Raw genomic sequence first — 27,741 nt, forward strand, 5'->3', positions numbered from 1 at the left:
CCCCGATCACACAAAATCTTTTTCACTCCAACTTTCCACCTCCAATTTGGTCTCCCACTCCTCCTCGTTCCCTCCACCTCCGACACATATATCCTCTTGGTCAATCTTTCCTCACTCATTCTCTCCATGTGCCCAAACCATTTCAAAACACCCTCTTCTGCTCTCTCAACCACGCTCTTTTTATTTCCACACATCTCTCTTACCCTTACATTACTTACTCGATCAAACCACCTCACACCACACATTGTCCTCAAACATCTCATTTCCAGCACATCCATCCTCCTGTGCACAACTCTATCCATAGCCCACGCCTCTCAACCATACAACATTGTTGGAACCACTATTCCTTCAAACATACCCATTTTTGCTTTCCGAGATAATGTTCTGAACTTCCACACATTCTTCAAGGCTCCCAGGATTTTCGCCCCCTCCCCCACCCTATGATCCACTTCCGCTTCCATGGTTCCATCCGCTGCCAGATCCACTCCCAGATATCTAAAACACTTTACTTCCTCCAGTTTTTCTCCATTCAAACTTACCTCCCAATTGACTTGACCCTCAACCCTACTGTACCTAATAACCTTGCTCTTATTCACATTTACTCTTAACTTTCTTCTTTCACACACTTTACCAAACTCAGTCACCAGCTTCTCACATGAATCAGCCACCAGCGCTGTATCATCAGCGAACAACAACTGACTCACTTCCCAAGCTCTTTCATCCCCAACAGACTTCATACTTGCCTCTTTCCAAAACTCTTGCATTCACCTCCCTAACAACCCCATCCATAAACAAATTAAACAACCATGGAGACATCACACACCCCTGCCACAAACCTACATTCACTGAGAACCAATCACTTTCCTCCCTTCCTACACGTACACATGCCTTACATCCTCGATAAAAACTTTTCACTGCTTCTAACAACTTGCCTCCCACACCATATATTCCTAATACCTTCCACAGAGCATCTCTATCAACTCTATCATATGCCTTCGCCAGATCCATAAATGCTACATACAAATCCATTTGCTTTTCTAAGTATTTCTCACATACATTTTTCAAAGCAAACACCTGATCCACACATCCTCTACCACTTCTGAAACCACACTGCTCTTCCCCAATCTGATGCTCTGTACATGCCTTCACCCTCTCAATCAATACCCTCCCATATAATTTACCATATAAGTGAAGTGTTTTAGATATCTGGGAGTGGATCTGTCAGCGGATGGAACCATGGAAGCGGAAGTGGATCATAGGGTGGGGGAGGGGGCGAAAATTTTGGGAGCCTTGAAAAATGTGTGGAAGTCGAGAACATTATCTCGGAAAGCAAAAATGGGTATGTTTGAAGGAATAGTGGTTCCAACAATGTTGTATGGTTGCGAGGCGTGGGCTATGGATAGAGATGTGCGCAGGAGGATGGATGTGCTGGAAATGAGATGTTTGAGGAAAATGTGTGGTGTGAGGTGGTTTGATCGAGTAAGTAACGTAAGGGTAAGAGAGATGTGTGGAAATAAAAAGAGCGTGGTTGAGAGAGCAGAAGAGGGTGTTTTGAAATGGTTTGGGCACATGGAGAGAATGAGTGAGGAAAGATTGACCAAGAGGATATATGTGTCGGAGGTGGAGGGAACGAGGAGAAGAGGGAGACCAAATTGGAGGTGGAAAGATGGAGTGAAAAAGATTTTGTGTGATCGGGGCCTGAACATGCAGGAGGGTGAAAGGAGGGCAAGGAATAGAGTGAATTGGAGCGATGTGGTATACAGGGGTTGACGTGCTGTCAGTGGATTGAATCAAGGCATGTGAAGCGTCTGGGGTAAACCATGGAAAGCTGTGTAGGTATGTATATTTGCGTGTGTGGACATGTGTATGTACATGTGTATGGGGGGGGGGGTTGGGCCATTTCTTTCGTCTGTTTCCTTGCGCTACCTCGCAAACGCGGGAGACAGCGACAAAGTATAAAAAAAAAAAAAAAAAAAAAAAAAATAAGTACAACCTACAAGTATATATACAGATGACCCTTGACTTATGATTTTTTTACTTTACGATGGTGCGATAGTGATATACATTCAGTAGAAACTGTATTTTAAATTTTGATTTTTTCCCTAGCTAGTGATATGCAGTATGATACTCTCTTGTGATGCTGTGCAGCGGCAGTGAGCCACAGCTTCCAGTCAGCCACATGATCACGAATGTAAACAAGTGTTACTGTACAGTGCACTGTGTTGACAGTTTTTTGATTTTCTGTTTTGTGTTTATGCATCCCATAATGTTTACAATATGTCCATCTGTGTCTCCTGCATCTGGTGAGAACAAAAGGAGGAAGGCAATTACTCTGTAGATGAAATTAAAGATAACTGCCCAGCATGAAGTTATAACCAAGGCACCAAGAAAGTTCACAATAAAGGAACTGGCAGAGGTGTGTGTTAGATGACTCTGTCCAACTGTAGGCTAATGTAAGTGTTCTGAGAATGTTTAAGGTAGGCTAGGTTGAGCTATGATGCTTGGTAGGTTAGATATACAATATCAAATGTTTTTTGACATGATATTTCCAACTTCTGATGGGTTTATCGGAATGTAACCCTATCGTAAGTTGAGGAGCATCTGTATATGTATTGCAATAAGGGTGCAGTGATGGGCATGACCTAGTATTTGCTGATGACCACAAGGAAAAATGAAATTTGATAAGTCCCAAATGCAGTTTCATATGTATTACATCTACTTGTCTCTCCTCTCTTCTCATCTTGGTTATATCCACACATTTAAACATCCCCCAACCTGAGCCTTCGAGGAGGATGAGCACTCTCGCTTGACTTCTTCAGTTTGATCTTTTAGATATTGAAATAAAAGAAAGAAGGATTCCAGGACCCAGCTTCTGCTCAAGTGCTATTGGAGTTTCAAAACCACAAATGCAATTCTTGTCAGTGAAACCAAATTGCAGTAAGCTTGCTTTTTAGCTCTTGTAAGAGAAAAAAATGGCTGTCATTCATCACAACTGAATGAGGAGGACCCTCAAGCATTGATAAGTGATCAGTAAATGAATCCTTTCATACATGAGGCAAAGGGCTCTCACATAACTCAAAAAAGATTATAGCCACTAAAGAATCTTAGCTCAAGGTAACATTTCTAGTCTGCGATGGTATGTTATACACAAACAGATCATCAGCGCACTGCACATGAATTGATGTTCCAGCTACAGCTGACAAGGCTTGTTCCTCCAAAAGTGTTATGCTGTCTTCAGTCTGTAAGTAAATAATAATATATATCCCTCCACATAATTTTGAAGTCTTCACAAACTTCAACCCTTTGGCCTTCCCAGTGCACACACACACACACACACAAAAAAAAAAAAAGGTGTTTAAAAAAATAAATCGATTTTTTTCTCATGAACTAAGAAAGAAGAAAGCTGAGAGTAAAAGTGAATAAAAGCAAGCAGTAGGGTTGAGGGACAAGTTAATTGGGAGGTAAGTTTAAATGGAGAAAAAAATGGATGAAGTGAAGTGTTTTAGATATCTGGGAGTGGACTTCGCAGCGGATGGAACTGTGGAAGTGAGTCACAGGGTGTGGGAGGGAGTGAAGGTTCTGGGAGCGTTGAAGGTGTGGAAGGCGAGAACGTTAACTCAGAGAGCAAAAATGGTTCCAACAATGTTATATGGTTGCGAGGCATGGGCTATAGATAGGGTTGTGGGGAGGAGGGTGGATGTGTTGGAAATGAATGTTTGAGGACGATATGTGGTGAGAGGTGGTTTGATAAAGTAAGTAATGGAAGGGTAAGAGAGATGTGTGGTAATAAAAAGAGCGTGGATGAGAGTGTAGAAGAGGGTGTGTTGAAATGGTTTGGACATATGGAAAAAATGAGTGAGGAAAGATTGACTAAGAGGATATATGTGTCAGAGGTGGAAGGAAGAAGTGGGAGACCAATTTGGAGGTGGAAGGATGGAGTGAAAAAGATTTTGAGTGATCGGGGCCTGAACAGACAGGAAGGTGAGAGGCGTGGAATTAATAGAGTGAATTGGAATGATGTGGTATACTGGGGTTGATGTGCTGTCAATGGACTGAACCAGGGCATGTGAAGCATTTGGGGTAAACCATGGAAAGGGCTGTGGGGCCTGGATGTGGAAAGGGAGCTGTGGTTTCTGTGCATTACACATGGCAGCTTGAGACTGAGTGTGAACAAATGCGGCCTTTTTTGTCTGTTCCTGGCACTACCTCGCTGGTGTGTGTGTGTGTGTGTGTGTGTGTGTGTGTGTGTGTGCTTTTTCATGTGTGGCAAGGTGGCAACAGGAATGGATGAAGGCAGCAAGTATGGATATGTACATGTGTATATATGTATACACTGAAATGTATATGTATGCATATGTGCGTTTGTGGGCATTTATGTATATACATGTGTATGTGGGTGGGTTGGGCCATTCCTCGTATGTTTCCTTGCGCTACCTTGCTAACGCGGGAGACAGCGGTTAAGTATAATAAATATATAAATATATCTTTTTAAGTTGGGTACAGATTGCATGATTAGCTGCACAACATACTATCAGACCAATATGTTCTAAGACTTAAAGATGCAAGTATCCCTAGCTTAGGAAGATTCCTTATTCACTAGATTGGCATGGCATGGCAGTGGGACCACAGACATGACATTTACCAACAGAAGGCATGTAAGCATCTATCATGGTTATTACTGGGTCATTGCCCTGCACTGTAATCCAATAAGAAAGTTTGACTACATAATATCTTCATTTAGTCATTTAAACTTCTACTTATGAAACTCTAAGATGCATGGCTCACTGTAAGTGGTTTAACTTAAAACTTTTTCCTCAGCCTTTAGTACATACATATTGATATGTTTCTATCCTGCTTACTATGCTCTTCTTTTTTTAAAAGAAATTATCATAAGCCCTCATACACTATTCACTGAACAGTGCATTCCTCTACTTTTAGGTCTGTCCATTTTCTCTTGCTCAATCTATGTTTCTTGTCTTGTCATAACTACCTCTAAAAACTAAGCTTTCAACACTATTTCTGTCTAGAAATGGAATGCCCAGTCCTACATTTTAAGCCAGGTTCATGTGTTATGTCCCTGAATATTAGTGTTGTTACCTCTAAAGGTATAAGTTTGTTGAGTATTCCTGGGAATTTATATGGGAGGGTATTGATTGAGAGGGTGATGGCATGTACAAAGCATCAGACTGGGGAAGAGCAGTGTGTGGTTTCAGAAGTGGTAGAGGATGTGTGGATCAGTTGTTTGCTTTGAAGAATGTATGTGAGAAATACTTAAAAAAGCAAATGGATTTGTATGTAGCATTTATGGATCTAGAGAAGGCATATGATAGAGTTGATAGAGATGCTCTGTGGAAGGTATTAAGAATCTATGGTGCGGGAGGTATGTTGTTAGAAGCAGTGAAAGTTTTTATCGAGGATGTAAGGCATGTGTACGTGTAGGGATAGAGGAAAGTGATTGATTCTCAGTGAATGTTGGTTTGTGGCGGGGATGTGTGATGTCTCCATGGTTGTTTAATTTGTTTATGGATGGGGTTGTTAGGGAAGTGAATGCAAGAGTCATGGAAATAGGGGCAAGTATGCAGTCTTTTGTAGATGAGAGCTTGGGAAGTGAGTCAGTTGTTGTTCACTAATGATACAACGCTGGTGGCTGATTCGGGTGAGAAACTGCAGAAGCTGGGGACTGAGTTTGGTAAAGTGTGTGAAAGAAGAAAGCTGAGAGTAAATGTGAATAAGAGCAAGGTTATTAGGTACAGTAGGGTTGAGGGACGAGTCAACTGGGAGGTAAGTTTAAGTGGAGAAAACTGGAAGAAGTGAAGTGTTTTAGATATCTGGGAGTGGATTTGGCAGCGGATGGAACCATGGAAGCGGAAGTGAATCATAGGGTGGGGGAGGGGGCGAAAGTTCTGGGAGCGTTGAAAAATGTGTGGAGGTCGAGAACGTTATCTTGGAAAGCATAAATGGGTATGTTTGTAGGAATAGTGGTTCCAACAATGTTATATGGTTGCGAGGCATGGGCTATAGAGAGAGTTGTGCGGAGGAGGGTGGATATGCTGGAAATGAGATGCTTGAGGACAATATGTGGTGTGAGGTGGTTTGATCGAGTAAGCAATGTAAGGGTAAGAGAGATGTGTGGAAATAAAAAGAGTGTGGTTGAGAGAGCAGAAGAGGTTGTTTTGAAATGGTTTTGTCACATAGAGAGAATGAGTGAGGAAAGATTGACCAAGAGGATATATGTGTCAGAGGTGGAGGGATCTAGGAGAAGTGGGAGACCAAATTGGAGGTGGAAAGATGGAGTGAAAAAGATTTTGAGTGATCGGGGCCTGAACATGCAGGAGGGTGAAAGGCGTGCAAGGAATAGAGTGAATTGGAACGAAGTGGTATACCGGGGTTGACGTGCTGTCAATGGACTGAACCAGGGCATGTGAAGCGTCTGGGGGTAAACCATGGAAAGTTCTGTGGGGCCTGGATGTGGAAAGGGAGCTGTGGTTTTGGTGCAGTAATACATGACAGCTAGAGACTGAGTGTGAACAAATGGGGCCTTTGTTGTCTTTTCCTAGCGCTACCTCGCACACATGAAGGGGGAGGGGGTTGTTATTCCATGTGTGGCAAGGTGGCGATGGGAATAAATAAAGGCAGACAGTATGAATTATGCACATGTGTATATATGTATATGTCTGTGTGTATATATATGTGTACATTGAGATGTATAGGTATGTATATTTGCGTGTGTGGACGTGTATGTATATACATGTGTATGTGGCTGGGTTGGGCCATTCTTTCGCCTGTTTCCTTGAGCTACCTCGCTAACGCGGGAGACAGCGACAAAGCAAAATAGAATAGAATAGACTTCTAAACTGATATAAAACATATATCATGCACACACAGTCATCAATTGTGCTATTAACAGTATCCCAAAGAAGCCCTTATAGCTACCCAGTGTTCAATTCATTTGGAGATCTTTGACTAAGAATGCATTCTTAGCACAATATGAAATCTATCTGTACATGAAAGCTACACTGTCCATTCTGATAATACTGGAACAGTATCCCCTTTTGAAGTATTGAAAGGCTAAGTTTACTTTTACACTGTTTATCTCTTATTCTGTAAGGATAAAACCCATATTTATAAGAGTACAAAAACTTAATGTTATAGGTAAGGGGAGGAACTGTGTGGATGTTAAATGGTTAATAAAAAAGTAAATTCATAGTGAGTTAGAGACAAAACTTCACTGATGACCTGATATAACACTTCCTGGCATATCTGATTCATAAGCACTGAAAATTTATGATGAATTCATATCAATACATAAGTGAGATATTTACCTCTGACGTCTCTTTAGAAGCTGGGACATATCTCTGTGAAAAATGATTCAGCAACAGAGTTTTGGCACCAATGGCTTTAGCAAAGGCTGCAGCTTGAAGTGGCGTAGAGTGTCCAAATTCTAATGCCTTATCCTTCAGGCTGTTGTCATGTGTAGCCTCATGAACAAGAACATCACATCCTCTGAAATATACATCAAACTGAGTTTTTCCAAGTAAGTTGACAAGAAAATAGTTACCACTGTTGTTCAACTGCACAGCACTAAAATATAAACCTTTGCAGGACTTGCACACTTATTTACCTTCACTGTGATGGTACACTTTTCACATGGGTAACTTTTCCCACAATCTAATGAACATCTGATTTTTTGAAATAAAAAGTAATGATGGACAAGTTTTATCAACCATCAAGCATTTCAAAGAAAAGCTAAAAATACACCCAACTCCTAAGACTTAAGGCATACCTGTTACCCTGAATCCCATCTTCACCTCTTCAGAAAATCTTGGATCCAGCTATGACAATCGACCTTCCAACTCTTTACTGTAATAAGGACTTCATGACAAGTCATAAACTATAGGGAAAAAATTCACATTAAACAAAAAGTATAAAGACAAAGTAATTCTTTGGCTTCAAAACCTTTACTTACTGAACAAGATGAGCAAGAGGAGAGGCATCACTAGTATCACCAAGAATGACTACTGTTCTACCAGGAATGGGAGGACCAAGCACCATATCTGGAGTCACTGTTCTTCCATCCTCTGTCGTTAAGGATTTGCCCCCTTTCAGCTGGCCATATAATGGTCCTACCAAGAGGAAAATTACAGTATGAAAAAAAGAGCCAATTTTAACTGAAATCCTATTATGTTCTAAATTACTGCATATATAAACATGTCATATAATGTCCTCGCCACATCTATATGGCATATCTTTTTTAGTAGGAAAAATGTCTTTATCTTTACAAAATGGATTTAACAATATTGAAGGAAAATCAACCATGTAAAACCTATTTACAGTGCTGCCACCATGAATGTCTTAAGAAATGTTCTACCTTATGTATTGGTAAAATGATTATCATTTTGCTTTAATTCTACCAAAATCAATATAATGTACACATAATTTACCAGTTACAGTTATACAAATATCATATACTAACAGAAATAGAGATATTGTGGCAATGGTAACATCTACATCAAGCTTTCTAAAGAGATAAAATCTCAACTGTTCTGTCCAGTAGGGTATGTGATAATAAGGATGGCAAAAAAAGAAGAAACTGGAGGGGTAGGATTGGCTCTCCAGTTTCTGGTTATGGAGACTTTTGCCATGGCTAACATAATGGCCAGTGTTGTTTACACCTCACCTGGTTTTATCCCCAAAGCTAACAGTTTTTCCTTATCTAGTGTTCCAGGCCTCTCCTTCTCCCTGATGACAAAACCAAATGTAGGAACTCGGTGATGTATCCAGCCAGCAGCAACACACCACCGATCATCATCTTTTCTAGAAATATGCAATTCATTTTACATATCAAATGACATATGATTTTCAACCAAGAAACATCAATTAATGACGAAAATTCTATACATCTAAACAGTTCCTTGACAAAATTATTCACATATGGGTTTTTCTGTAAGTTGATTTCAGCTAATTAAAAAATGTCTCATTCTCAAGTATGTATAATCTCAAAACTTTAAGAGGACTCATTGTTACAAACTAATGGAGCTATTTAAATTCATTATATATGGTCTTTCTTTTCTTCAGTGTATATAGTACATCATGTGGTTATGACAACCTAAAGATGTACTGACAAAAGCAGAAAATAATTTACCACCCAAAGATGTACTGGCAAGAAAAGCAGAAAAAAATATCTAATATACAGTTACCTCTCACTTATGCATTCATCATTCTTGTACTAAGACAGTTGAAGGACCTTTAGTTGTCTGCTATCCATTTCAAAACTTATAATAATAAAAACATTCTGAGTATTACTGAAACAAAAAAAGTTATGGTAACCAATAAGTTATATGACCATATCCTAATCTAAAAGTTGGTATGTGGTATAGGCACTATAAAGATGGAAAGGCAAAGTGAAGGAAATGCTTCGAAGGTAACTGAAGACACCCAAACTGAATCTTAATCTTATACTTTCTTATGCCTGTATGAAGATCATAATAGTATCACCAAGTGCATCACACTAGCTCAGAGAGAAGTAACACCTTACCAGTATACAAGGTAGCATGAAAGTTAGCACTAATTTGCAAACATAAACATTCCTAGCTGTCATGTATATAAAAATCAGAGTCTTCCACCAAATCCCATCAACTATGTCATGGTTCACAGTGCTCATTTCATATTCCTTGGCTCAGTGCATTAATAGCATGTTTCCCAGAGTACAAAATCATTCCATTTCTTCTGATCTGCTTAACACTTCTTGTTCTCCAAGACAGTCAGTCTTCAATAAACCAAAGACTCCTTTATTCTATCCATCTCTTCAGTCACACCCTTTTACTCTTGCTCCATCTGCTTTAGGCATAATACATTCTCTGCTATTCTCTCTTCACTCATCCTTCCCATATGTCCAAAACATTTCACTTCACACTGGTCAATCCTTTCAAATGAACTAAGCTCACTGCTACACCTCTTTCTGACATTGTCATTTGTTACATACCCCATTTGATACCATATACTATCTTCCAGCATTTCATTTTCAACATATCCCGTCAATTATTTTCCTTTGCCTGAACATGCAGGAGGGTGAAAGGCATGCAAGGAATAGAGTGAATTGGAACGACGTGGTACATCGGGGTCGACGTGCTTTCAATGGATTGAACCAGGGCATGTGAAGCGTCTAGGGTAAACCATGGAAAGTTTTGTGGGGCCTAGGTGTGGAAAGGGAGCTGTGGTTTCGGTGCATTATACACAACGGCTAGAGACTGAGTGTGAACGAATGTGGCCTTTGTTGTCTTTTCCTAGCGCTACCTCGTGCACATGCGGGGGAAGGGGGTTGTCATTTCATGTGTGGCGGGGTGGCGACGGGAATGAATAAGGGCAGACAGTATGAATTATGTACATGTGTATATATGTATATGTCTTTGTGTGTATATACATGTATACGTTGAGATGTATAGGTATGTATATGTGCATGTGTGGACTTGTATGTATATACATGTGTATGTGGGTGGGTTGGGCCATTCTTTCGTCTGTTCCCTTGCGCTACTTTGCTAACGCGGGAGACAACGACAAAGCAAATAAATATATATATATATCCCCGAGGATAGGGGAGAAAGAATACTTCCCATGCATTCCTCACGTGTTGCAGAAGGCGACTAAAGAAGACGGGAGTGGGGGGCTGGAAACCCTCCCCTCCTTGTATATTAACTTTCTAAAAGGGGAAACAGAAGAAAGAGTCACGTGGGGAGTGCTCATCCTCCTCGAAGGCTCAGATTGGGGTGTCTAAATGTGTGTGGATGTAACCAAGATGAGAAAAAAAGGAGAGATAAGTATTATGTTTGAGGAAAGGAACCTGGCTCTGAGTGAAACGAAGCTCTAGGGCAAAGGGGAAGAGTGGTTTGGGAATGTCTTGGGAGTAAAGTCAGGGATTAGTGAGAGGACAAGAGCAAGGGAAGAAGTAGCACTACTCCTGAAACAGTAGTGGTGGGAGTATGTGATAGAGTGTAAGAAAGTAAACTCAAGATTGATATGGGTAAAACTGAAAGTGGATGGAGAGAGATGAGTGATTATTGGTACATATGCACCTGGGCATGAGAAGAAAGATCATGAGAGGCAAGTGTTTTGGGAGCAGCTGAGTGAGTGTGTTAGTAGTTTTGATGCACGAGACCGGGTTATAGTGATGGGTGACTTGAATGCAAAGGTGAGTAACGTGGCAGTTGAGGGAATAATTGGTGTACATGGGGTGTTCAGTGTTGTAAATGGAAATGGTGAAGAGCTTGTAGATTTATGTGCTGAAGAAAGACTGGTGATTGGGAATACCTGGTTTAAAAAGAGAGATATACATAAGTATACATATGTGAGTAAGATGGACAGAGAGCATTATTGGATTACATGTTAACTGACAGGCGTGCAAAAGAGAGACTTTTGGATATTAATGTGCTGATAGGTGCAACTGGAGGGATGTCTGATCACTATCTTGTGGAGGCGAAGGTGAAGATTTGTAGAGGATTTCAGAAAAGAAGAGAGAATGTTGGGGTGAAGAAAGTGTTGAGAATAAGTGAGCCTGGGAAGGAGACTTGTGTGAGGAAGTACCAGGAGAGACTGAGTACAGAAAGGAAAAAGGTGAGAACAAAGGACATAAGGGGAGTGGGGGAGGAATGGGATGTATTTAGGGAAGCAGTGATGGCTTGCGCAAAAGATGCTTGTGGCATGAGAAGCGTGGGAGGTGGGCAGATTAGAAAGGGTAGTGAGTGGTGGGATCAAGAAGTAAGATTATTAGTGAAAGAGAAGAGAGAGGCATTTGGATGATTTTTGCAGGGAAATAATGCAAATGAGTGGGAGATGTATAAAAGAAAGAGGCAGGAGGTCAAGAGAAAGGGGGAAGAGGTGAAAAAAAAGGGGAAATGAGAGTTGGGGTGAGAGTATCATTAAATTTTAGGGAGATTAAAAAGATGTTTTGGAAAGAGGTAAATAAAGTGCATAAGACAAGGGAACAAATGGGAACTTCAGTGAAAGGGGCTAATGGGGAGGTGATAACAAGTAGTGGTGATGTGAGAAGGAGATGGAGTGAGTATTTTGAAGGTTTGTTGATTGTGTTTGATGACAGAGTTGATAGAGATGCTCTGTGGAAGGTATTAAGAATATATGGTGTGGGGGGCAAGTTGTTAGAAGCAGTGAAAGGTTTTTATCGAAGATGTAAGGCATGTGTACGTGTAGGAAGAGAGGAAAGTGATTGGTTCTCAGTGAATGTTGGATTGCGGCAAGGGTGTGTGATGTCTCCATGGTTGTTTAATTTGTTTATGGATGGGGTTGTTAGGGAGGTAAATGCAAGAGTTTTGGAAAGAGGGGCAAGTATGCAGTCTGTTGTGGATGAGAGAGCTTGGGAAGTGAGTCAGTTGTTATTCGCTGATGATACAGCGTTGGTGGCTGATTCGTGTGAGAAGCTGCAGAAGCTGGTGACCGAGTTTGGTAAAGTGTGTGAAAGAAGAAAGCTGAGAGTAAATGTGAATAAGAGCAAGGTTATTAGGTACAGTAGGGTTGAGGGACAAGTCAAATGGGAGGTAAGTTTGAATGGAGAAAAACTGGAGGAAGTGAAGTATTTTAGATATCTGGGAGCGGATTTGGCAGCGGATGGAACCATGGAAGCGGAAGTGAATCATAGGGTGGGGGAGGGGGCAAAAGTTCTGGGAGTGTTGAAGAATGTGTGGAAGTCGAGAACATTATCTCGGAAAGCAAAAATGGGTATGTTTGAAGGAATAGCGGTTCCAACAATGTTATATGGTTGCGAGGCATGGGCTATAGATAGAGTTGTGCGGAGGAGTGTGGATGTGCTGGAAATGAGATGTTGAGGACAATATGTGGCGTGAGGTGGTTTGATCAAGTAGGTAATAATAGGGTAAGAAAAGACAACAAAGGCCCCATTTGTTCACACTCAGTCTCTAGCTGTCATGTAAAAATGCACTGAAACCACAGCTCCCTTTCCAAATCCAGGTCCTACAGAACTTTCCATGGTTTACCCAAGACGCTTCACATGCTTCTAGTGGGGGGGCTAGAAACTCTCCCTTCCTTGTATTCTAACTTTCTAAAAGGGGAAACAGAAGAAGGAGTCACACAGGGAGTGCTCATCCTCCTCGAAGGCTCAGATTGGGGTGTCTAAATGTGTGTGGAAGTAACCAAGATGAGAAAAAAGGATGTAAGGCATGTGTACGTGTAGGAAGAGAGGAAAGTGATTGGTTCTCAGTGAATGTTGGTTTGCAGCAGGGTTCTCAGTAAATGTTGGTTTGCAGCAGGGAGGTAAATGCAAGAGTTTTGGAAAGAGGGGCAAGTATGCAGTCTGTTGTGGATGAGAGAGCTTGGGAAGTGAGTCAGTTGTTGTTCGCTGATGATACAGCGTTGGTGGCTGATTCGTGTGAGAAGCTGCAGAAGCTGGTGACCGAGTTTGGTAAAGTGTGTGAAAGAAGAAAGCTGAGAGTAAATGTGAATAAGAGCAAGGTTATTAGGTACAGTAGGGTTGAGGGACAAGTCAACTGGGAGGTAAGTTTGAATGGAGAAAAACTGGAGGAAGTGAAGTATTTTAGATATCTGGGAGTGGATTTGGCAGCGGATGGAACCATGGAAGCGGAAGTGAATAATAGGGTGGGGGAGGGGGCAAAAGTTCTGGGAGTGTTGAAGAATGTGTGGAAGTCGAGAACATTATCTCGGAAAGCAAAAATTGGTATGTTTGAAGGAATAGTGGTTCCAACAATGTTATATGGTTGCGAGGCATGGGCTACAGATAGAGTTGTGCGGAGGAGGGTGGATGTGCTGGAAATGAGATGTTTGAGGACAATATGTGGTGTGAGGTGGTTTGATCAAGTAAGTAATAATAGGGTAAGAAAAGACAACAAAGGCCCCATTCGTTCATACTCAGTCTCTAGCTGTCATGTAAAAATGCACTGAAACCACAGCTCCCTTTCCACATCCAGGCCCTACAGAACTTTCCATGGTTTACCCAAGACGCTTCACATGCTTCTAGCGGGGGGCTAGAAACCCTCCCTTCCTTGTATTCTAACTTTCTATAAGGGGAAACATAAGAAGAAGTCACGTGGGGAGTGCTCATCCTCCTCGAAGGCTCAGATTGGGGTGTCTAAATGTGTGTGGATGTAACCAAGATGATAAAAAAGGAGAGATAGGTAGTATGTTTGAGGAAAGGAACCTGGATGTTTTGCCTCTGAGTGAAATGAAGCTCAAGGGTAAAGGGGAAGAGTGGCTTGGGAATGTCTTGGGAGTAAAGTCAGGGGTTAGTGAGAGGACAATAGCAAGGGAAGAAGTAGCACTACTCCTGAAACAGGAGTTGTGAGAGTATGTGATAGAGTCTAAGAAAGTAAATTCTAGATTGATATGGGTAAAACTGAAAGTTGATGGAGAGAGATGGGTGATTATTGGTGCATATGCACCTGGGCAGGAGAAGAAAGATCGTGTGAGGCAAGTGTTTTGGGAGCAGCTGAACGAGTGTGTCAGTGGTTTTGATGCACAAGACCAGGTTATAGTGATGGGTGATTTGAATGCAAAGGTGAGTAATGTGGCAGTTGAGAGAATAATTGGTATACATGGGGTGTTCAGTGTTGTAAATGGAAATGGTGAAGAGCTTGTAGATTTATGTGCTGAAAAAGGACTGGTGATTGGGAATATGTGGTTTACAAAGAGAGATATACATAAGTATATGTATGTAAGTAGGAGAGATGGCCAGAGAGCGTTATTGGATTACGTGTTAATTGATAGGCGCGCAAAATAGACACTTTTGGATATTAATGTGCTGAGAGGTGCAACTGGAGGGATGCTTGATCATTATCTTGTGGAGGCGAAGGTGAAGATTTGTAGGGGTTTTCAGAAAAGAAGAGAGAATGTTGGGGTGAAGAGAGTGGTGAGAGTAAGTGAGCTTGGGAAGGAGACTTGTGTGAGGAAGTACCAGAAGAGACTGAGTACAGAATGGAAAAAGGTGAGAACAAAGGAGGTAAGGGGATTGGGGGAGGAATGGGATGTATCTAGGGAAGCAGTGATGGCTTGCGCAAAAGATGCTTGTGGCATGAGAAGCGTGGGAGGTGTGTTGATTAGAAAGGGTAGTGAGTGGTGGGATGAAGAAGTAAGAGTATTAGTGAAAGTGAAGAGAGAGGCATTTGGACGATTTTTGCAGGGAAAAAATGCAAATGAGTGGGAGATGTATAAAAGAAAGAGGCAGGAGGTCAAGAGAAAGGCGCAAGAGGTGAAAAAGAGGGCAAATGAAAGTTGGGGTGAGAGAGTATCATTAAATTTTAGGGAGAATAAAAAGATGTTTTGGAAGGAGGTAAATAAAGTGCGTAAGACAAGGGAGCAAATGGGAACTTCAGTGAAGGGGGTTAATGGGGAGGTGATAACAAGAAGTGGTGATGTGAGAAGATGGAGTGAGTATTTTGAAGGTTTGTTGAATGTGTCTGATGATAGAGTGGCAGATATGGGTGTTTTGGTCAAGGTGGTGTGCAAAGTGAGAGGGTTAGGGAAAATGATTTGGTAAACAGAGAAGAGGTAGTAAAAGCTTTGAGGAAGATGAAAGCCAGCAAGGCAGCAGGTTTGGATGGTATTGCAGAGGAATTTATTAAAAAAGGGGGTGACTGTATTGTTGACTGGTTGGTGAGATTATTTAATGTATGTATGATTCATGGTGAGGTGCCTGAGGATTGGCAGAATGCTTGCATAGTGCCATTGTACAAAGGCAAAGGGGATAAGAGTGAGTGCTCAAATTACAGAGGTATAAGTTTGTTGAGTGTTCCTGGGAAATTATATGGGAGGGTATTGATTGAGAGGGTGAAGGCATGTACAGAGCATCAGACTGGGGAAGAGCATGTATGTAATATGTATTATATATTAAGGAGATCCAACCTACAGTTGCCAGAGAAGATTGCCAAAGGAGTCTGCTGTTGCTTTGATACAGGTCCCTGGTAGTTGACTGGGATGACTTGTTTGCAATGATACATCATTTTTCACATCCTCATTGCCTTCTGGATACTGCACATCCTCTGGTATGAGTTCATGTACCTGGCCAATTACATTATCTATGCTGAAATGAGTCTATAGTTTGGTATAAACATAAACCAACAAGATGGAATATCCCAGTCATCTCACAGAATTGCTCAAGATTTAAACTGGATAAGTATTAATATCCCCTGTGCTTAATTCTCTTCCAAAGGAATACATATGCAAAATTTCACATCCTACAAAAGTACTCACTGGAACATGAATAAAAATTTCATGAAACACAGACATGAAGACACATGAACAGCAAGGTTACCCCTTTAGTTGCAAGAACAAGTACTCTATGAAATAAGTATATAACATGTAACTATCTGCACAGCACAGAACCCATAAATGACCCCAATCACCAAGTGAAAACTTACATAGTATGCACAGGAAGTTATCACATAAATGCTAATATTTGCAAGCTAGCAGCATAGTCTTGCTACTCTCTGGAAGCAATTTTAAAGAGTAAATATAACTGTAAATATTCTAAATGTAAATATTGCAATAGGTCACAGTGGTTTATGTGATCTGGTATTGGCTGAGAACCATGAAGAAAATGAAACACGATAAGTTCCCAAGTGCACTTTCATGTAATGATCACATCATCAGTAAAGATGCAAGAATGAGGTAGAAGACATAGATCAGTCAGCTGATATACAAGGAAGAGATGTAGCTAAGATACCACTGGTAATGAAGTGTTACTGGATGGTAATTACAGTTGTCTACCAATGGCATCCTAGCCACATCACCTCCTTGTATATCACCTGCCTGTTCTACACCTTCTATCTCATTCTCATATCTCCCCTGATGATGTGATCATTACATGAAAGTGCACTTGGGAACTTATAGTGTTCCATTTTCCATGTGGTTATCATCAAATTGTAGGTGAATGCATGTAAATATGAACCATAAATAGCGGTAAGTATTGTTTAGTGACTGAGTTGGGAGGGTAGCTGTTTGGTGATTGTCAGGTTATTTCAAAGTGATATGTTAGTGTTGCGTTTGTTGGAGGTGGGGGACCTGTGAATATAGGGTGCTGAAGTGTGAAGAAGAGGTGAGCTTTTTATTTCTACTTGGGGTTGGTGGTTAGTAATGGAGTGGTTTGAATGGGAAGGGTGAAGTGCTGGCAGAGAACTAAGTGCCTAGCATATTGAGGTGGAAATGTATTGGGGGGATTTTTATTTTGTGTAAGTGATGAGTATTTCTGAGTACTAAGCAGTTTCTAATTGTTCTGAATGCCCTTTTTGTGAGGTCTGCAGCTTTTTAAAGTTTCCTTTGGTAGGGTTGATGATGAAGTAGGGGAGGCATACTCCATGATGAAGTGGATGAATGGTCTATAGAGGGTATCAAAGGATTTTTCATTTTATCCAAATTGGGTATCAGTTAATGTTTTAAGGGCAGTTAGTTTGCTGCTTTTGTGTTGATGTTTGTAATGTGGGAAGTAAATGCTGTGTGTGTGTCATATGTGATGCCCAAGACAGTGTATGTTTTCTTGAGGGGGAGGGACTGGCCATCTCTGGTGATGAGATGGTGCCAGTTGGATTTGAGTCTGTCTGGGGTCCAAGAATATTTGATGACTTATGAGGAGTTGTAGACATTCTGTTACCAGGTGAGTTATTGCTCCAATTGTGTTATATATACACATATTTACACATCTAAACTTATTCACATACATATCTACATTTCAGAACTCATTCCAGACAGTGATAGTCTGAAAAATACACCTATTGTGACCAAGGTAACATGCAGCAGCAATACAAACATCAAAATATTGGCATGAGGATCTAATCGATACTTGTGTGATATGATGACTCCCAGTGCCTGCTGTGTAAGTTATATGATGGTTCCTAACACTGAAAGATTAAACAATATCCTTATAATGTACAGCAGTTTTCTAATTATACAGAGAAGGGGGCAAAGTGAGGATTTCCCTCAAAAACTCAGTCCTCTGTTCTTCATGCTATCTCGCTAATGCGGGAGATGGCGAACAATATGAAAAAAAAAAAATATATATACATATATATATATATATATATATATATATATATATATATATATATATATATATATATATATATATATATATCTTTTTCTTTCTTTTCTTTCAAACTATTCGCCATTTCCCGCATCAGCGAGGTAGCGTTAAGAACAGAGGACTGAGCCTCCGAGGGACTACCCTCACCCGGCCCAATTCTCTGTTCCTTCTTTTGGAAAATTAAAAAAAAAACGAGAGGGGAGGATTTCCAGCCCCCCGCTCCCTCCCCTTTTAGTCGCCTTCTACGACACGCAGGGAATACGTGGGAAGTATTCTTGCTCCCCTATATATATATTATCATTATTTTGCTTTGTCGCTGTCTCCCGCATTTGCGAGGTAGCACTAGGAAACAGACGAAAGAAATGGCCCAACCCACCCCCATACACAATGTATATACATACATGTCCACACACGCAAATATACATACCTATACATCTCAATGTACATATATATATATACACACACAGACACATACATATATACCCATGCACACAATTCACACTGTCTGCCTTTATTCATTCCCATCGCCACCTCGCCACACATGGAATACCATCCCCCTCCCCCCTCATGTGTGCGAGGTAGCACTAGGAAAAGACAACAAAGGCCCCATTCATTCACACTCAGTCTCTAGCTGTCATGCAATAATGCCCGAAACCACAGCTCCCTTTCCACATCCAGGCCCCACACAACTTTCCATGGTTTACCCCAGACGCATTCACATGCCCTGATTCAATCCACTGACAGCACGTCGACCCCGGTATACCACATTGATCCAATTCACTCTATTCCTTGCCCTCCTTTCACCCTCCTGCATGTTCAGGCCTCGATCACACAAAATCTTTTTCACTCCATCTTTCCACCTCCAATTTGGTCTCCCACTTCTCCTTGTTCCCTCCACCTCCGACACATATATCCTCTTGGTCAATCTTTCCTCACTCATTCTCTCCATGTGCCCAAACCATTTCAAAACACCCTCTTCTGCTCTCTAAACCATGCTCTTTTTATTTCTCTTACCCTTACATTACTTAATCGATCAAACCACCTCACACCACACTTTGTCCTCAAACATCTCATTTCCAGCACATCCACCCTCCTGCGCACAACTCTATCCATAGCCCACGCCTCGCAACCATACAACATTGTTGGAGCCACTATTCCTTCAAACATACCCATTTTAGCTTTCCGAGATAATGTTCTCGACTTCCACACATTCTTCAAGGCTCCCAGGATTTTCGCCCCCTCCCCCACCCTATGATTCACTTCCGCTTCCATGGTTCCATCCGCTGCCAGATCCACTCCCAGATATCTAAAACACTTTACTTCCTCCAGTTTTTCTCCATTCAAACTTACCTCCCAATTGACTTGACCCTCAACCCTACTGTACCTAATAACCTTGCTCTTATTCACATTTACACTTAACTTTCTTCTTTCACACACTTTATCAAACTCAGTCACCAGCTTCTGCAGTTTCTCACATGAATCAGCCACCAGCGCTGTATCATCAGCAAACAACAACTGACTCACTTCCCAAGCTCTCTCATCCACAACAGACTTCATACTTGCCCCTCTTTCCAAAACTCTTGCATTCACCTCCCTAACAACCCCATCCATAAACAAATTAAACAACCATGGAGACACCACACACCCCTGCCGCAAACCTACATTCACTGAGAACCAATCACTTTCCTCTCTTCCTACACGTACACATGCCTTACATCCTCGATAAAAACTTTTCACTGCTTCTAACAACTTGCCTCCCACACCATATATTCTTAATACCTTCCACAGAGCATCTCTATCAACTCAATCATATGCCGTCTCCAGATCCATAAATGCTACATACAAATCCATTTGCTTTTCTATGTATTTCTCACATACATTCTTCAAAGCAAACACCTGATCCACACATCCTCTACCACTTCTGAAACCACACTGCTCTTCCCCAATCTGATGCTCTGTACATGCCTTCACCCTCTCAATCAATACCCTCCCATATAATTTACCAGGAATACTCAACAAACTTATACCTCTGTAATGTGTGTGTGTGTGTGTGTGTGTGTGCATGAGTGGATGGGCCATTCTTCATCTGTTTCCTGGAGCTACCTTGCTGATGCAGGAAACAGCGATTAAGTATAATGATGAAAATAATAATAACAATACAAGAATTTCAGAAACAGCAAATACATCAAGGGTCTACATCAGGTTTATCCAAAAGAATTCTGTCGCTCATCAAAGTTGTGGAGGTATGCTGCCCAACACTGCCACATCATTAGAAAGGTAAAGCCAGAAACAGATGAAGAAAAGACTTCCTTTACTCATTTATTCCACTATATTAACTGAATATTGATGCAGTAATTTGAAAAGAATAAATTACATTAAACAGTAAAACAGGGTTCAACAGTAATTTCATTACTGTACATGTACAGTAAAATACTCCTTTCCCTAGTTCATAACTTAACCAGTCGTACCCGAAACTGAAAGACTAAAGGAGAATGGGAAAGTGTCAGTGATGCGATTATATATTTGTTCAGTCCCAGGGGGCCAAAAATATCCACAACAGGTGCTCCTTTGTTTCTGATGTCTTCTTCTGTTAAACCCATCTGAGATGATATAGTGCAGAGGAGGCCTGGCAAACCAAAGATATGGTCACCATGGAGATGAGTTATGAAGATGTTGGTGATTTTCTTTTTAGATATGGCCACCTTCTGTGCTTGAATCTGAGTTCCTTCACCACAATCAAACAGCCAGACTGAACCATCTGTTAATATATAATGAAATTTACCATGTCCTATCTAATGAAATATGTTGGTTTAGTGCTATGTACAGATTGGATTCACAGCTGAATATCACTACAAGAGTATAATACTTGAATATGGTAACTTATAGAAATAAAACAATCCATACACAAATTATTAATGAGTTAATCTAAAAGCAAAAATCCATTATTTACACAATGTGCTCACTACATCTGTAATATAAAACATATGGTTTGACATAATCCAAGGGGGGATAAAAATGAAAAAACACCTAACTTCCTTGTGTTCCATTTTTAACCAATACACTGACATCTTTGCAGTGCATTTGGTTGTTTGGTTTTCCTATGTAAAATACTGTACTATTCTTATTCAAAGAAACAAACCCTAAGATCAATTTTTATATATCTACACATCTCATATCAATATTGATTACTTAAAGGTAAGATACGAACCATCATGCTGTAGTGCAGTGGCTGAAACACCTCGTTTGGTTGTAGGGTAACTTGAACCTGTGCCTAAGAAATGAAGCTTCATCGGATTGTCCACCTGCAGGTAATGTGAAAAATTATCAATTAATACAAATCCTAAAACTGTGAATCCTCTCGACTAAAAATGGCCATTATAGTTATATATTTATTTATTTATTTTGCTTTGTTGCTGTCTCCTGTGTTAGCGAGGTAGCACAAGGAAACAGACGAAAGAATGGCCCAACCCTCCCACATTCACATGTACATACATACACGTCCACACACGCAAATATACATACCTATACATCTCAAAGTATACATATATATACACACACAGACATATACATATATACACATGTACATAATTCATACTGTCTGCCTTTATTCATTCCCATCGCCACCCCACCACACATGAAATAACAACCCCCTCCCCCCTCATGAATGCGAGGCAGCGCTAGAAAAGACAACAAAGGCCCCATTCGTTCACACTCAGTCTCTAGCTGTCTTGTAATAATGCACCGAAACCACAGCTCCCTTTCCACATCCAGGCCCCACAGAGCTTTCCATGGTTTACCCCAGACACTTCACATGCCCTGGTTCAATCCATTGACAGCATGTCGACCCCGGTATACCACATCGTTCCAATTCACTCTATTCCTTGCATGCCTTTCACCCTCCAGGATGTTCAGGCCCCGATCACTCAAAATCTTTTTCACTCCATCTTTCCACCTCCAATTTGGTCTCCTACTTCTCGTTCCCTCCACCTCTGACACATATATCCTCTTGGTCAATTTTTCCTCACTCATTCTCTCCATGTGACCAAACCATTTCAAAACACCCTCTTCTACTCTCTCAACCACACTCTTTATATTACCACACATCTCTCTTACCCTATTATCACTTACTCAATCAAACCACCTCACACCACATATTGTCCTCAAACATCTCATTTCCAGCACATCCACCCTCTTCCGCACAACTCTATCCATAGCCCATGCCTTGTAACCATACAAAATTGTTGGAACCACCACTCCTTCAAACATACCCATTTTTGCTTTCCGATATAATGTTCTCGACTTCCACACATTCTTCAAGGCTCCCAGAATTTTCGCTCCCTCCCCCACCCTATGATTCACTTCCGCTTCCATGGTTCCATCCACTGCCAAATCCACTCCCAGATATCTAAAACACTTCACTTCCTCCAGTTTTTCTCCATTCAAACTTACCTCCCAATTGACTTGACCCTCAACCCTACTGTACCTAATAACCTTGCTCTTATTCACATTTACTCTCAACTTTCTTCTTTCACAGACTTTACCAAACTCAGTCACCAGCTTCTGCAGTTTCTCACATGAATCAGCCACCAGTGCTGTATCATCAGCGAACAACAACTGACTCACTTCCCAAGCTCTATCATCCACAACAGACTGCATACTTGCCCCTCTTTCCAAAACTCTTGCATTCGCCTCCCTAACAACCCCATCCATAAACAAATTAAACAACCATGGAGACATCACACACCCCTGCCACAAACCTACATTCACTGAGAACCAATCACTTTCCTCTCTTCTTACAAATACACATGTCTTACATCCTCGATAAAAACTTTTCACTACTTCTAACAACTTGCCTCCCACACCATATATTCTTAATACCTTCCACAGAGCATCTCTATCAACTATATCATATGCCTTCTCCAGATCCATAAATGCTACATACAAATCCATTTGCTTTTCTAAGTATTTCTCACATACATTCTTCAAAGCAAACACCTGATCCACACATCCTCTACCACTTCTGAAACCACACTGCTCTTCCCCAGTCTGATGCTCTGTACATGCCTTCACCCTCTCAATCAATACCCTCCCATATAATTTCCCAGGAACACTCAACAAACTTATACCTCTGTAATTTAAGCACTCACCTTTGTCCCCTTTGCCTTTGTACAATGGCACTATGCAAACATTCCGCCAATCCTCAGGCACCTCACCATGAATCATACATACATTATATAACCTTACCAACCAGTCAACAATACAGTCACCCCCTTTTTTAATGAAAGATATAAAGATATAGTTATAAAGACATAAAAATGTTTGTTTCAAACATCCTGTCAACTACTACATACCCATACATTTATACAATCGACATGTGCAACAGCCTATATCCACCACACCTGAGATCTAGACTTACCTGGTTTATCAATTTTCTCTATATTTGGACACTAAAATCATAGCTTACCATACACATAATTCAGTGATTGGCCCATACACTAGATAAAGCTGCTATTGCTTTTTAGATAGAGTATATACTGTAACCTCACCAGCCTAAAATGCTTTTGATTTAGTCATTCCTGACTTCTGGTTTTTATGGATGATAGAATGATTTTAAAAAGTCTAACCACAAATGTACACAAATGTGTGAATAGGAAAACAACAGAGGTATATACTTATCCATCTCCTTATCTACATATAGTGATGCAGAATATAAGAGGCCATGTGCTGTCAATGGAGTGAACCATGGCATATAAAGAAGCTGGGGAAAACCACTGGAAGGTCTTTGGGGCTTGGTCCTAGATAGGGGGCTGTGGTTTTGGTGCATTACACATGAAAGCTAGAAAATGGATGAGGCCAGACGAAGCCTTTTCTTTATATGTTCCTGGTGCTGTCTCATTAAAACGGGAAATGGCAAAGATGAAAAAATATATCACATGTAAATATTTATCTGAAACATCAAAATGATTGAATATAAAGCAATACCAAAAAAATACAACTGTTACATTAGACAAACATTTTCTAAGATTCTTCCTTCAAATTACTAATATACAGCGCTGAGGTGAGAAATCAGCTAGCTGATGGACGAGGAGTCAAACTGGAAGATTAAGAGTTTCTTGCAGGACATACACTGTTCCACTAAGGTGATTTTCTGGTACTCCTATATGACTGCCTTCACTGTAAGAACACTATTTCAGCTCTTCCAGAAATGTAGCATTGTGGTCATAAAACCTTTAAAAGGAAACTGAAAATGTTTAACACTAAAATAAGAATTCATGTGATGTACTGAAATCTGTCTATTCAACTAAAGTTCTTTGCATTTCTCATAAATCTTAAATGTCTTGCTAAGTTTTCCTTTCCAACCCTCAAAACCCCTAAATCTATACATTGTTTCTGTGGTGTCCCTACACTGGAACTTTACCCTTTTGAAATAAACTTACTTTTCCTGACATACTTAACACTCATTACTTACATCATCATTCAATATACCATAATGCTCCAACTCATTCTCTGCAACTGTTTTTGTATTTTCAAAACACTACACCACCACAGCAAATTAAACTCAATATCCAAACGTAATATCAATTAGAAGCTAAACCAGATATCTATCCACCATCTTTTATCAAACAATAATAAAGGAGTTGGAGTGCGGTGTGATCATGTGGTCTCCAAGGTTTCTGTTGATTTCTACAAGTTTTCACTGCCTTTTATGTAACCTCCACATTCTTCCTGTTCCTTAGAACCCAAATCACTGTCAATTATCAACGATGAATGAAAATAATGTATCAAATCCTGCTTCCTTGCAACGGGGGCGCCTATAGCACTGAGGCCACGGTAGCAAAATGATATCAGTAACACTTGTAATTAAATGACTGTGGTGAAGTATTTAAACTGTAGCATTACCATTGATTCCTCGTGTCCTCAAATCATAAAAAAATGAATCATTATTAAAAAGGGAAGAATAATTACCAGTGTCGAGTCTCACTTGTACAAGTACTTCAGTCGTAACCAATGCTTTCCGGGGTTGTCTTTCCACTAACTGTGCTGTTTAGAGGAAACTTCCCAGCCTGTTGTTACTAAATCCTGTGTGCAATTCTTCTCAAATGTATTTGCCTTCTTGAGTTTCATATTAATTCATCTCCTTCCTAATGCTGTCTAACACTTCTCTTGACTGTTTGGCCCTTCAAACATGTGGCCTTCGTATTTTGTAAACACACTTATGAGCAGCTGATGGGTTTGTTTACATTTTACTTACGGGATCACTTTACAGTGCTTAAGTTTTGTGGTGGTGTTATATTATTCATATTCCTGGCTAATTTGACAATAAATACTTTCTATACTTAAGATCTGTCTAATGAATGATTTGGAGTTTTCAATAAATTAACTTTTTCTTACAGTGAAGGGTAAAACACGCGCATATGATAAGGTTATCATCCTGGATGGATTGACTCCATATTTGCTAAAATATGTACAAGTAACTTTGAAATGTTTAGAATTTTTCTGGAGAAAGGTAAAGCGGGACGGAAGTAGAGGAGGACAAACATCAACAGCTGACCGGCCTCCCTGACGAGTTTAGGCAATAAACAAGTCTACAACAAGGTCATTTAATCACAAACTTAAAAAAGCACTCGTCATCTTTTATAAAGATCCTTTGCAACAGTAGAGGATCCTTTACAACAATATAGAATCCTCTAGAATAGTACAAGTTCTTTTGCAGTAGTACAAGATCCTCTACAAGAGTGCAAGTTCCTTAACAAGAGTACTAGACCCTCCACAACAATGCAACAAGCATTGTATATGATCCTTTACAATGGTACAAAATCCTTACAAAAGTAATTGCTTGATATGCTTTAATACCAACTAAAGTTTACGAAGAAGTTAGCTATAGTCTGATAGCTGGTACTGCAGCTGTGACCGGCAATGCAGCTACTACCGGCACTGCAACAGCTCCTGGAAAAGCAGCAGCTACCAGCAACGAAGCAGCTACTGGCAATGTAACTACTGCCTGCAGTGCAGCAGCTACTGGCAGTGTAGCACTACAAATCTGCCCCCTGAGGGTGCTCTACTCTCATACACCTGGTCACATTCGTCATATATCCCACATGGCGATGGTATGGAATCGTCTCCATCTTGGTCCCCATTTCCAGGGCTTTCACCGTCTCCTTTTCCATTTCCAGGTCCTGCAGTATCTCCCTCTCCACCATCACCTCCGATATCTGGTGCTCCACCATCTCCGCCTTCACCTCCGGGCCCTTCCCCTCCGATCTCTCCACCCCCAGCGGTACAGAGGCCTGGAAACTGGGTGGAACAGGTGGTCTGGGCCGGACACTTGGAGCAGGCTTCACCAACCTCGTACATCTTTTGACCTATGTAGTTCCCTGAGAGAGAGAGAGTTTTAAATGAGTAAGGTATTGGTGTGGAGGTATACATGTGTTTTGAACTAGATATCATGAGACAAAGAATCATCTTTAGCTATAGTCTACCCTATAATAATTTTCTTTGATGCATTAAGCATATCGACAAAAAATGTAGAATCATTGTTTGAGGGGATGCTTATATCTTTGTAGTATTTGCTTTTGATAGGTTGAATGACCTGGTAGGTGAAATGTAATTCATAAAATAGAGGATGAATCGTTAGGAGAATGTATAGAGTAAATGTTAGGAGAGCATTTAGTTTGTTAATGGCCTTTGTGTCCATATCTATAACGTGACGTGTAAATGTCAGAAGGCAGTTAGGATTTTGTTGAGTGAGATTTGTTGACTACTTAGGGTAATGCGAGAGAGCAGGTTGCATTCATAACTGACTTGAGTTAAGAGGGTGAAGGTGAATTTTTTGGTGTGGATGCTGACTTGCTGTTCTGGGTGAACTAGTGTCGTAATTGCTCGTTGCAGTGTCACATGTTTATTGGTGTTTGATTAGTGTCAGAGTGCTGTGTGGTTTTGAGATATCATATAGGAAGATTAGAGGTGTGGATAAAGGATTACCCACCGGGATAATCCTCTGTAGAGCGTGAGGATTTTTTGAATTGAGGTCTTTGAAATGCTGACCTGAGAACTTTATAGTATCTATAAAGCACTAAATGTGATAATTCCACGTCAGAAAGTCTTGTTTTCATGATATTTGTCAACAAGTGGCAAACTTTAAATGGAAAAATGTTACGACAGATGAGACACAAGGGTGATATAATTTCTTTTGATGCTGAGTTCTTAATCTTAAGCCTGTCCCTTCAAAACACAAAATACTGTGTTGAAGAAATGAGTTCCTAATTTTACGTGAAGGTATGATAAACAAGGATGATATCTTAGATAACAAATGAAGGTGTTACTGACCAGCTGACCCGTAGTTACAGGCATAGTAGGACTGTGTGAAGGAGGTGTCCTTGTACTGTATGAAGCCACAGCCCACGTAGCGGGTCGCGCCCCACACCAGCTGGGTGTAGTGTCCTACACCACCCGTCCCCCTGCAACACACATACACATGAAACATGATGTGTGTGGTTATTCCTCTCCAGCAGGGAAAGCCCTGCCTTTCTGTCCCAGCAGGGAAGACTTCAACCACTCTCCCTCAGCAGAGAGAGTTCTACTACTCTCCCCCAGCAGGGAGAGCTGTACCACTCTCCCCCAGCAGGGAGAGCTCTAACACTCTCCCCTAGCAGGGAGAGCGTTACCACTCTCCCTCAGCAGAGAGAGTT

General features: G+C 40.8%; 1 protein-coding gene across 2 annotated transcripts; it reads right to left on the reverse strand.

Moving 5' to 3' along the window:
* Positions 1 to 1,960: 1,960 nt before the first annotated feature.
* LOC139766145 (zinc phosphodiesterase ELAC protein 1-like) lies at positions 1,961 to 27,674 on the reverse strand. 2 transcript variants are annotated; one of them, XM_071694405.1, is made up of 9 exons: positions 27,380 to 27,674; positions 25,035 to 26,427; positions 21,261 to 21,354; positions 20,521 to 20,810; positions 15,884 to 16,035; positions 8,678 to 8,814; positions 7,967 to 8,123; positions 7,323 to 7,503; positions 1,961 to 3,239 (listed from the first exon to the last, which is right to left on the reverse strand). In XM_071694405.1, the coding sequence occupies exons 3-9, from the start codon at positions 21,340 to 21,342 to the stop codon at positions 3,105 to 3,107; spliced, it is 1,134 nt and encodes a 377-aa protein (XP_071550506.1). In that variant the 5' UTR covers positions 21,343 to 21,354; positions 25,035 to 26,427; positions 27,380 to 27,674; the 3' UTR covers positions 1,961 to 3,104. The 2 variants fall into 2 exon arrangements, with proteins under 2 accessions (XP_071550506.1, XP_071550505.1); XM_071694404.1 differs by having other exon boundaries at positions 1,962 to 3,239; positions 25,019 to 26,427; positions 27,380 to 27,673.
* Positions 27,675 to 27,741: the final 67 nt, after the last annotated feature.

The sequence above is a fragment of the Panulirus ornatus genome, chromosome 57 (assembly GCF_036320965.1).
Source record: "Panulirus ornatus isolate Po-2019 chromosome 57, ASM3632096v1, whole genome shotgun sequence".
Taxonomy (NCBI): Eukaryota; Metazoa; Arthropoda; class Malacostraca; order Decapoda; family Palinuridae; genus Panulirus; species Panulirus ornatus.

Bases quoted from the DNA above. Each gene is read 5' to 3' on its own strand.
- LOC139766145 (XM_071694405.1), bottom strand. From the start codon at position 21,342: ATGAAGCTTCATTTCTTAGGCACAGGTTCAAGTTACCCTACAACCAAA. The intron at 20,811-21,260 runs GTTCGTATCTTA...ATATATTAACAG, and splicing joins CACTGCACTACAGCATGATG to ATGGTTCAGTCTGGCTGTTT. The intron at 16,036-20,520 runs GTACGACTGGTT...GTAATTGGCCAG, and splicing joins CTTTAGTCTTTCAGTTTCGG to GTACATGAACTCATACCAGA.